Source organism: Ranitomeya imitator, chromosome 7 (genome assembly GCF_032444005.1).
Source record: "Ranitomeya imitator isolate aRanImi1 chromosome 7, aRanImi1.pri, whole genome shotgun sequence".
NCBI classification, from domain to species: domain Eukaryota; kingdom Metazoa; phylum Chordata; class Amphibia; order Anura; family Dendrobatidae; genus Ranitomeya; species Ranitomeya imitator.
The window spans coordinates 223,750,293-223,761,752 of NC_091288.1; the positions used below are offsets into that span (position 1 = coordinate 223,750,293).

Consider the following 11,460-nt stretch of genomic DNA (forward strand, 5'->3'; position numbering starts at 1 on the left):
GAGCGCTGTGATACTCGATCGAGTAAAGAGCGTACCCCAGTATCAATCAGTGACGATCACTCACCACTAGTGAGGAAACCTCAGAAGAAGGAGCCATTTAATATTAGAAATCCCTTCCCCCGTTAAGGTTATGGGGTCCTGGGGGTGGTCCTGTGGGTCCTGCTAAGGAGAGGGGGAAGGGCAGCTTTTTCTTCTCCACAAAGGGTTAACATGGCGTACTTTATATAGAAGTATCAGGAAGCGCAAACTTTTACTTTCACTTTCTTCTTCTAAATACGGTGAATATTTCCACTTGCTCCATATCTGAGAAAGGTAGAATAACTGCTCCATTCCACACAGAACCGGCTCCTCTACACAGAACCTGCTCCTCTACACAGATCCAGCTCCTCTCATCAGAACCGGCTCTTCTACACAGATCCAGCATCGCTACTCAGAACCGGTTCTTCTACACAGATCCAGCTCCTCTCACCAGAACCGGTTCCTCTCTACAGAACTGACTCCTCTCCACAAGACCGGTTCCTCTATACAGAACCGGCTGCTCCAGAACCAGCTATGGATTCTCGATCCATGAAGGATTATATCAAGAAGTTCAGCCTAGATAACGGGGCTCTGGGTAATCAGGGATACTCCCGGGTTCTCCTGCAGCTCTTCGGTTACCCCGGTCATGGAAAATCCTCCTTCATCAACTCCTGTAAGTACGTGGTTGATGATGGACCCTATAAGGCCCATGCTAAGGTGGCCGGGTCAGCGGAGAAGCCCGAGACCATGATAAGGAATGCGTATGAGCTGACGGAGACCATCAGCTTGGTGGACAACCGAGGATGTGCCAAAATGAACAAGGATGAGACCGGGGAGATCTACGCCCAGCTGGGTGAGTGCTGGAGATGATTTTCTATCATGATACAATGCCGATGATAAATTGATTCCATTATTATACCGACAAATTCCTGAAATGCCCCAATAATGTAAAATGCAAACAGAAATGGTTCCAATTTTGGGAGCCCCGATGTCTCGAAGGCGCGGAGCAGGCACCGATCAGGTCATTCACCGTCCTAGATGTGGGCCTACATGACTGCCCAGTTTTTTGCTTTTGTGCCTTTGTTTTTTCCTTCCCTTGTTCCCAGTCTCACAACTTGTTAGTTTCTTTCTATGTAGCCGTATGAGGGTTGTGTTTTGTGAGAAGTTTTGAGTGACACCCTTAACTTTACCAAAGTCAAATAACGGACTGGAAAATAAGAAAAAAAATCCAAATTCATGAAACGCAAAAAAACAACGTGAATCCACCATTTTGTTTGTTTTTGCTGTTCTGAAGGTATTGGAAATTCTGGCATTTTTAACATTCATAATTTATGATTTGTAAGGGTCTAATAATTTTTTGTTTTGCTAGGTCAGACTTACAAATGGGGTGATAGCCAATATATTATATATTTTTAATTTTTGATACTCCTTCACTTTTAATGTGGTCAAAGGGGAGGGATCCGTGTTTTTATGGTTTTTTTAAATTGTTTTAATTTGTGTAAAAATATATATTTTTTACATGACTCTAGAGGAACTTGAGCCTGTGGTCACTGATCACTATGTGTCGCACTATTATTTCTGTATCTGGTAAAATCACAGTCTCCCGAGAAGCTCAGTCTGTGGATGAGACTGACAGGATGACGGACATGGCAGTCATGTGGCCCTCTACCGGGCTCCCAGCTGTCAAGTCAACCAATCAGCACCCAATAATCTCATCGAAGGAGGCCCCCAAAACAGCAAGCACCTCACATGATGATGTCAGAGATTGTCAGCAGCATTTCAGAGGATACCAGCCGCGATCTGAGCTAGCACCGATTGCTGCTATTACAGGCCGATGCCGGCTGTGTGTCATCCTCTGAAGCCAATTCCATACACCCACCCATTGTGTGAGATGCCGTAATTTATAGAGAGATTTTATCTTTGCTCACAGGTATTTATCTCTTTTTCCATAAACCATAAAATCCTATTTGCTTTTGCAGCAGCTGCCTGACATTGAGAAATGTTGTTTTAGCTACATTGTAACCTGTATGCCCAGGTCCATGGCTGAGTTCAGCTTAAAAATGCCCCTAATATGCAACTCTCTGGACCCCATACAGTATAATATGCAGATACAGAACAGTATGACAGAAGACACCACAGCCATAGAAGAAGAAAAGAAGTTTGGTGAGTGACTCCATGACATTTATCAGATGTCTCTTCTCCACGATCCAGGGAACTTTCTGCCTTTGGGCTGTGAAGTCAGATGGCGCCCTGACTATGAAGACATGGTGAACATAGTGCTGACCGCAGACTTAGTGGATCGCTCAGCAGATTTCATCGTTCCTGTGTTCGTCTACAGGTGAGACCTCCACATTTATATCTACAGATGTTCTACAGTACGAGAAGATGAAATATCTCTGAGAGCCTCTGCTCCATGACATCTCCAGAGGTAATCATGGTGTCATTCGCCGTTATCTCACAGTGCGAACACACAGATCGCCTCCGCAGAAGAAAGCGAGCTGAAGGAAATCCTCACTAAGGCCAAAAAAATAACAGGTAACAACAGAACAAGATTGTATCCATATGTGTCATATAGTATCTATATATATAATAACATACAGTGTCTAGAATAACCGTGCAATACACATAGCTGAGCGTGACCTCCTGGTGCAGGTAATGCCTCATATCACCAACACAATTCATTTTATTGTAATGTAAATAGAATAAATATAATCCTTTGCCTTCTACATTACTCTGTGCTCCTCTTCCTAGACCTGTCCTCTGCCTTCTACATTACTCTGTGCGCCTCCTCCAAGACCTGTCCTCTGCCTTCTACATTACTCTGTGTTCCTCCTCCTAGACCTGTCTTCTACCTTCTACATTACTCTGTGCTCCTCCTCCTAGACCTGTCCTCTGCCTTCTACATTACTCTGTGCTCCTCCTCCTAGACCTGTCCTCTGCCTTCTACATTACTCTGTGCTCCTCCTCCTAGACCTGTCCTCTGCTTTCTACATTATTCTGTGCTCCTACTCCTAGACCTGTCCTCTACCTTCTACATTACTCTGTGCTCCTCCTCCTAGACCTGTCCTCTGCCTTCTACATTATTCTGTGGTCCTCCTCCTAGACCTGTCCTCTGCCTTCTACATTACTCTGTGCTCCTCCTCCTAGACCTGTCCTCTGCCTTCTACATTACTCTGTGCTCCTCCTCCTAGACCTGTCCTCTACCTTCTACATTACTCTGTGCTCCTCCTCCTAGACCTGTCCTCTGCCTTCTGCATTACTCTGTGCTCCTCCTCCTAGACCTGTCCTCTGCCTTCTACATTACTCTGTGCTCCTCCTCCTAGACCTGTCCTCTGCCTTCTACATTACTCTGTGCTCCTCCTCCTAGACCTGTCGTCTGCCTTCTACATTACTCTGTGCTCCTCCTCCTAGACCTGTCCTCTACCTTCTACATTACTCTGTGCTCCTTCTCCTAGACCTGTCCTCTGCCTTCTACATTACTCTGTACTCCTCCTCCTAGACCTGACCTCTGCCTTCTACATTACTCTGTGCTTCTCCTCCTAGATATGTCCTCTGTCTTCTACATTACTCTGTGCTCCTCCTCCTAGACCTGTCTTCTACCTTCTACATTACTCTGTGCTCCTCCTCCTAGACCTGTCCTCTGCCTTCTACATTACTCTGTGCTCCTCCTCCTAGACATGTCCTCTGCCTTCTACATTACTCTGTGCTCCTCCTCCTAGACCTGTCCTCTGCCTTCTACATTACTCTGTGCTCCTCCTCCTAGACCTGTCCTCTGCCTTCTACATTACTCTGTGCTTCTCCTCCTAGATATGTCCTCTGCCTTCTACATTACTCTGTGCTCCTCCTCCTAGACCTGTCTTCTACCTTCTACATTACTCTGTGCTCCTCCTCCTAGACCTGTCCTCTGCCTTCTACATTACTCTGTGCTCCTCCTCCTAGACCTGTCCTCTGCCTTCTACATTACTCTGTGCTCCTCCTCCTAGACCTGTCCTCTACCTTCTACATTACTCTGTGCTCCTCCTCCTAGTCCTGTCCTCTGTCTTCTATATTACTCTGTGCTCCTCCTCCTGGACCTGTCCTCTGCCTTCTACATTACTCTGTGCTCCTCCTCCTAGACTTGTCCTCAACCTTCTACATTACTCTGTGCTCCTCCTCCTAGACCTGTCCTCTGCCTTCTACATTACTCTGTGCTCCTCCTCCTAGACCTGTCCTCTGCCTTCTACATTACTCTGTGCTCCTCCTCCTAGACCTGTCCTCTGCCTTCTACATTACTCTGTGCTCCTCCTCCTAGACCTGTCGTCTGCCTTCTACATTACTCTGTGCTCCTCCTCCTAGACCTGTCCCCTACCTTCTACATTACTCTGTGCTCCTCCTCCTAGACCTGTCCTCTGCCTTCTACATTACTCTGTACTCCTCCTCCTAGACCTGACCTCTGCTTTCTACATTACTCTGTGCTTCTCCTCCTAGATATGTCCTCTGCCTTCTACATTACTCTGTGCTCCTCCTCCTAGACCTGTCTTCTACCTTCTACATTACTCTGTGCTCCTCCTAGACCTGTCCTCTGCCTTCTACATTACTCTGTGCTCCTCCTCCTAGATATGTCCTCTGCCTTCTACATTACTCTGTGCTCCTCCTCCTAGACCTGTCCTCTGCCCTCTACATTACTCTGTGCTCCTCCTCCTAGACTTGTCCTCTACCTTCTACATTACTCTGTGCTCCTCGTCCTAGACCGGTCCTCTGCCTTCTACATTACCCTGTGCTTCTCCTCCTAGACCTGTCCTCTGCCTTCTATATTACTCTGTGCTCCTCCTCCTAGACCTGTCATCTACCTTCTACATTACTCTGTGCTCCTCCTCCTAGACCTGTCCTCTGCCTTATTAATTACCCTGTGCTCCTCCTCCTAGACCCGTCCTCTGCCTCCTATATTACTCTGTGCTGCTCCTCCTAGATCAGTCCTCTGCCTCCTACATTACTCTGTGCTCCTCCTCCTAGACCTATCCTCTGCCTTCTACATTACTCTGTGCTGCACCTTCTAGACCTGTCCTCTGCCTTCTACATTACTCTGTGCTGCTCCTTCTAGACCTGTCCTCTGCCTCCTTCATTACTCTGTGCTCCTCCTCCTAGACCTGTCCTCTGCCTTCTACATTACTGTATGCTCGTCCTCCTAGACCAGTCCTCTGCCTCCTACATTACTCTGTGCTCCTGCTCCTAGACCTGTCCTCTGCCTTCTACATTACTGTATGCTCCTCCTCCTAGATCAGTCCTCTGCCTTTTACATTACTCTGTGCTCCTACTCCTAGACCTGTCCTCTGCCTTCTACATTACTCCATGCTCCTCCTTCTAGACCTGTCCTCTACCTTCTACATTACTCTGTGCGCCTCTTCCTACACCTGTCCTCTGCCTTCTACATCACTCTGTGCTTCTTTTCCTAGACCTGTTCTCTGCCTTCTACATTACTCTGTGCTCCTTCTAGACCTGTCCCCTGCCTTCTACATTACTCTGTGCTCCTCCTCCTAGACCTGTCCCCTGCCTTCTACATTACTCTGTGCTCCTTCTCCTAGACCTGTCCCCTGCCTTGTACATTACTCTGTGCTCCTCCTCCTAGACCTGTCCTCTGCCTTCTACATTACTCTGTGCTCCTTCTAGACCTGTGCTCTGCCTTCTACATTACTCTGTGCTCCTCCTCCTAGACCTGTCCCCTGCCTTCTACATTACTCTGTGCTCCTCCTCCTAGACCTGTCCTCTGCCTTCTACATTACTCTGTGCTACTCCTCCTAGACCTGTGCTCTGCCTTCTACATCACTCTGTGCTCCTCCTTCTAGATGTCTCCTCTGCTTCTTCTGCTTCTCATACATAGAAATCATAACTCTCCACAGCAGAAGTTCTATTTGCCCCCTCCTCAAAAACCTAATATAGCCCCACATAGCCCTCCAAACAATATAATAGCCCCACATATCCCTGCAAACAGTATAATGGTCCCCAGATAGCCCTCCAAACAGTATTATGGGCACCATGTAGTCCTCCATACAGTATTATGGACACCACATAGTCCTCCATACACTATAATGGGCATAATATAGTTTTCTATACAGTATTGTCACGCCGTAAAAGGCGATAAAGGGGCAGGACGGCATACTGGGACCCGCACCTGTCCCTGCCACTATAATGGGGCCCTGACTTTCCCTTATCTCAAGGGTACCTATGATGGTTAGGAGGCCTAAGCCGCCAGCGTATCCCTGTCTCCTGTGCAGGCCCTATAAGTGGCCCCCTCTCCCCCCCCAGGGAGGAGGACTGCACCAGTGTATAAACACAACAATAAACAGGGTATACAGACAAGGTAACTAAAATCTCAAACTCACCAAATGCTCACACAACCACAGAGGGTACACATAGAAGGGAAGAGAAGGAGAAAACTAGGAAGGAAAACAGGTTTAACAAGCAACCAAAACAGCAGACACCAATCTCTGTAATAAACCTCCAAGCTCTAAATATCACTCTCCTTCAACCTCCAAGCCAGGCAGCAGAACTGATCACTGACACTAGCTGTAGTCAAGGCTGGGTCTATATAGAGGATGAGATTACAAAAATCCACTTCAGCTGAGAGACCCAGCTCACAGCAACTCAGCAAATAAGGTTAACTCCTGCACTGCTGGCACAAAGCAGCCAGGTCAAAATACAGGAGAAGAGCTTCTGTTCACTGTGTGTGAACGAGGCCCAGAGCGCTGCGGTTTTCTGGAACCTCTCTGTCGCGGTAGCCCCGTGACAAGTATAATGGGCACCACATAGTACTCTATACAGTATTATGGCCACCACATGGTCCTCCTTACAGTATAATGAGCACCACATGGTCCTCTTTACAGTATTATGAATAATAAGTGACTAGCACACTCCGGACGTGTTGTGATGCAAAATCGGGGTTTATTATACATACAGTAACACAAAAGTTTCGGTCGTAACTGGACCTTCATCAGTGTGCTAGATAACTAGTATGTTGAAGGAGCCCCGAAGGTTAGAACTAAATTGCATCAGTTCTAACCTTCGGGGCTCCTTCAACATACTAGTTATCTAGCACACTGATGAAGGTCCAGTTACGACCGAAACGTTTGTGTTACTGTATGTATAATAAACCCCGATTTTGCATCACAACACGTCCGGAGTGTGCCAGTCACTTATTATCTATATATTGAGGCTTGGGAACCTATGACCGTGCACCTCCTTCCTTCGGCTGTGCTGAACATTCTCTATATTACTTTACAGCATTATGGGCACCACATGGTCCTCTTTACAGTATTATGGGCACCACAACATCCTCCTTACAGTATAATGAGCACCACATGGTCCTCCTTACAGTATTATGGGCAAAACATGGTCCTCCATATAGTATTATGGGCACCACATATACATAAAAAATAAATAAATAAATACTCACATCTCCCGTTTCCCTCTGCTCCAGACTCTACAGCTCGTCTTCTGACCCTGTGCACTGCTCGGCACAGAGGTCACGCTGTAGTAATGTCATCGCACCCTCTCTGTTCTGAGACGTGACCAACCTCAGACGCAGAGGGGAATGATGAGAGTGATGGGAGGTGGCGGGTCAGCTGAGGCTTCCTCTCCCACCAATGTTTTCAACTGTATTGGCATTCAGGATCAGGATGCTGATACAGTTGACGTTACGATGCCGGTTGGGGGCCTTGTGCCAGCGTTTTAATTTCAAACCTGTCCTCTGTCTAGACCTGTCTACATCCTTCTACATTAAATCATTATTTTTCTACATCTGTCCTCTGCCTTCCTCATTGCTTTGTGGTCCTCATTCTCTACTTGCTCTCTGTCTTGGTCATGGTCATCTCTTACCTTTTGTTTGTGATGACAGACTTGGCCTCATTTTTGCATCTTCTCAAGTGTCACCTAGCTGTGAGTTTAGCTTCTACTACTTACACATCACCTCTCCTTGCCCTCTGTTGATGTCCATCAAAGCTTTGAGACCCTTAATCTTCTTCATTTAAACGCTGTTCCTGAAACCAGTCGTTGGCACAGCTTTCAGTACCACTTTTATGCTCATACTGTCTGGCCCAGATGTCACCTTTCTGCTTTACAGATTTCCAAACTATCAAGTTATATATTCGCCTTCTGCTCTTCTCGATTTATAAAACGCGTTATACATTAAACCAAATACATGATCTTTCCTCCATTTCACTCACTTCTTTGCCAGTCCTACCAAGAACAATGAATGACTCCACACGTTCCCCAGTCTGACAAGTCCCCTGACTATATATAACCTTATACTCCGCACCGTATTTCAACCGACTCATCCAACCAACACCACCCACTGTCGCCTCCAACTTAAAAACGTGTCTTAGATCTTTAGTTTCTCCAACATCAAGCCGATTTGTCAGCAATGCATCAATGCTGGTCCACATCCTCATCCTCTCCCACCTGGATCATTGCAGCTTCCTTCCTAAGCTTTTTTTTCCAACCTTCCATCTTTCAGCCTTACTGCCCCATCCTATGGTACGTAGAATAATACTGCTGTAGTCTCACGGTTATAGCAGCCCAAATATGATCCTGGCCACCTTAGATGCTGACAGTGACAGAGAGAAGGACAACCATGAGACCTGACCAGTCATTATTTCTGAGAAAGAGACAACGGCCCTGTGATTAGCGGTCAGATTCTGGATGCCTAACATCTATGACTGGACTCATCTGGGAATCTAAATATCTTAAATTATCTGTCCGCTGTGTGTTCCATACAAAGTGATTTGTGTTTTCTCCTCCATGTTTGATTTATTGAATCATTTTCATCCTGTGGTTCACCTCCTAGTTGGCCATGTTCATATCACAGAGAGAGGAAAGGAGACAGGGACAATCTCAGCAGTCTCCAACCATAGCTCCATGGCTGGAGAATGGTGGGTAGATCGAGCTACTGCCTGGATCTGCATTGAGAGGAGGAACCAGGCAAGAGCTGAGGGACAGATCCATAGACCTCTGATGAATAGATCTAAGACATAGAGCCATTAAGTAAGAGCAATAACCTGCATTACTTGTACAATATGAATCCTCTGCACCATTATCTCCTAGGACTCTTCCCCACCGTGGTCATCAACCGTAAGCTGAGTGATAATCTCCCAGATATTCAGGAGAAGTTCAGGAGGATGGGAGTGGACAACATATTCCCCGTAGACAATTACACAGTGGAGGATCATGGAAAAACTCGGGGGAAACATGAGGGGATCCTAAAGTGTCTGTACGAGATCATGAGAGATGTGGAGTTCCGGATGGAGGAGACTCGAAATCCTGGAAAGGAGAAGATGGAGAGGAAGAAAATCTTATTAGAATTTGCCCATTATAGAGGCCTGGAGAAAGTACAGAAAAAATTGGACACAGAAATTGCCAAGTGGGAAGATTTAAAAAAATGGATAACAGAGAGCAGAGATCCCATCAGGAGGATTGATTTATTGACACGGATGGGGGTGAACGTAAATCTATTTAATTATTGGAGACAATTTTTAAGGGTTTTTGAGTAGACTGCCATAAAGTGTCTTATAGAGAGGTGCTATCCTATATAGAGGACATTCTATCAACTCATAAAATGTCAACATTTCAATACCAGAGTTCTACATGATATTATATGCATATGGGTCTGACATGTGGGATTCTGAGCTCCTCGGGGGCGGGGACTGACGTGAATGGAAAATATTAAAACCACGTATTAAATAAAGAAAATAATAATTGAATTTACAATATAGTTATTTATATAATCAATCATGTGATCGGTATAAATCACCGCAGCCGCCGATCACAGAATTGAGTCCTCAGTCTTTTTCAATGGCTGAGATGGTGATGACAGATCGCAGCTTCCAAACTGGTCCATCTCTTCATCAGGGGTCAGATAGATCCCAGAATCTGAGGGGTCACATATTATACACACAGGACACAGGAATAGTGCCGTAATAAGACGAGTGATAGAAGCAGTAGGGGTGCAGGGGAAGTTCACGGGGTGTGAGCACTTGTGTCTGGGGTGTGCAGGGGGTCTGTAGGGTGTTGTGGGTTGCAGTTGTCATGTGTAGTAGGTGTGGGAGACGTGTGGGGATTGTGTGAAGGCTGTGTGTGGGGGGGTGTGCAGTGAACGTCACGGCAGTGTGGGGGTTGTGCAGGGTTTCAAGGGGTTAATGCAGGGGGTTCCCTCAGGTTCTGTAGGTGGTTTATAAGAGTAATCCAACTGCAATCGGAGAGATGGCAGGAGATCCAGCAAGTCGATAAAAACAGACTTCTATTTTAAATGTTAAAACATATCTGACACGGAAAAATCAGAGACAGAGGAAAAATGTCCCACAAAAACTGTTAGTGACACTCCTTCATCCTAACCCGTCTGTGGATCAATTATTGTGGAGCCTGGATCCATGCACTCAGCGGATCTGGTGATTTTTCTCTAAATTGATGTGTGGGGTGTTTGATAAATGATCTGGGGTGTACCGGAGGTGTGTGTGCGGTGATTACGGAATGTTTGAAGGGTTTACAGGCGGTCTCTGTGGGGTGTTTGAGAAATGTTCGGAGAGTGTGCAGGCTGAGTGTGGGGTGTTTGACGAATGTTCTGAGGTGTACCGGCAGTGAGTGGGGTGTTTGAGGAATGTTTGGAGTGTGTACAGGTGGTGTGTGGGGTGTTTGAGGAATGTTCTGAGGTGTACCGGCGGTGAGTGGGGTGTTTGAGGAATGTTTGGAGTGTGTACAGGTGGTGTGTGGGGTGTTTGAGGAATGTTCTGAGGTGTACCGGCGGTGAGTGGGGTGTTTGAGGAATGTTTGGAGGGTGTACAGGCGGTGTGTGGGGTGTTTGAGGAATGTTCTGAGGTGTACCGGCAGTGAGTGGGGTGTTTGAGGAATGTTTGGAGGGTGTACAGGCGGTGTGTGGGGTGTTTGAAGAATGTTCTGAGGTGTACAGGCGGTCTGTGGGGTGTTTGACGAATTTTCTGAGGTGTACCGGCGGTGAGTGGGGTGTTTGAGGAATGTTTGGAGTGTGTACAGGCGGTCTGTGGGGTGTTTGACGAATGTTCTGAGGTGTACAGGCGGTCTGTGGGGTGTTTGACGAATGTTCTGAGGTGTACCGGCGGTGAGTGGGGTGTTTGAGAAATGTTCTGAGGTGTACCGACGGTGAGTGGGGTGTTTGAGAAATGTTTGGAGTGTGTACAGGCGGTCTGTGGGGTGTTTGAGAAATGTTCGGAGGTGTACCGGCGGTGTGTGGGGTGTTTGACGAATGTTCTGAGGTGTACCGGCGGTGAGTGGGGTGTTTGAGGAATGTTTGGAGTGTGTACCGGCGGTGAGTGGGGTGTTTGAGGAATGTTTGGAGTGTGTACAGGCGGTGTGTGGGGTGTTTGAGGAATGTTTGGAGTGTGTACAGGCGGTGTGTGGGGTGTTTGAGGAATTTTTGGAGTGTGTACAGGCGGTCTGTGG

At 46.8% G+C, this 11,460-nt stretch overlaps 1 protein-coding gene across 1 annotated transcript; it reads left to right on the forward strand.

Moving 5' to 3' along the window:
• Positions 1-252: 252 nt before the first annotated feature.
• LOC138645698 (uncharacterized) lies at positions 253-9,749 on the forward strand. The gene is made up of 4 exons (XM_069735172.1): positions 253-871; positions 2,230-2,356; positions 2,480-2,553; positions 9,094-9,749. Exons 1-4 carry the CDS (start codon positions 553-555, stop codon positions 9,537-9,539), a joined length of 966 nt encoding a protein of 321 aa, XP_069591273.1. The 5' UTR covers positions 253-552; the 3' UTR covers positions 9,540-9,749.
• The last annotated feature ends 1,711 nt before the right edge of the window (positions 9,750-11,460 follow it).

Bases quoted from the DNA above. Each gene is read 5' to 3' on its own strand.
- LOC138645698 (XM_069735172.1), top strand. From the start codon at position 553: ATGGATTCTCGATCCATGAAGGATTATATCAAGAAGTTCAGCCTAGAT. The intron at 872-2,229 runs GTGAGTGCTGGA...TCCACGATCCAG, and splicing joins GGAGATCTACGCCCAGCTGG to GGAACTTTCTGCCTTTGGGC. The intron at 2,357-2,479 runs GTGAGACCTCCA...GTTATCTCACAG, and splicing joins GTTCCTGTGTTCGTCTACAG to TGCGAACACACAGATCGCCT.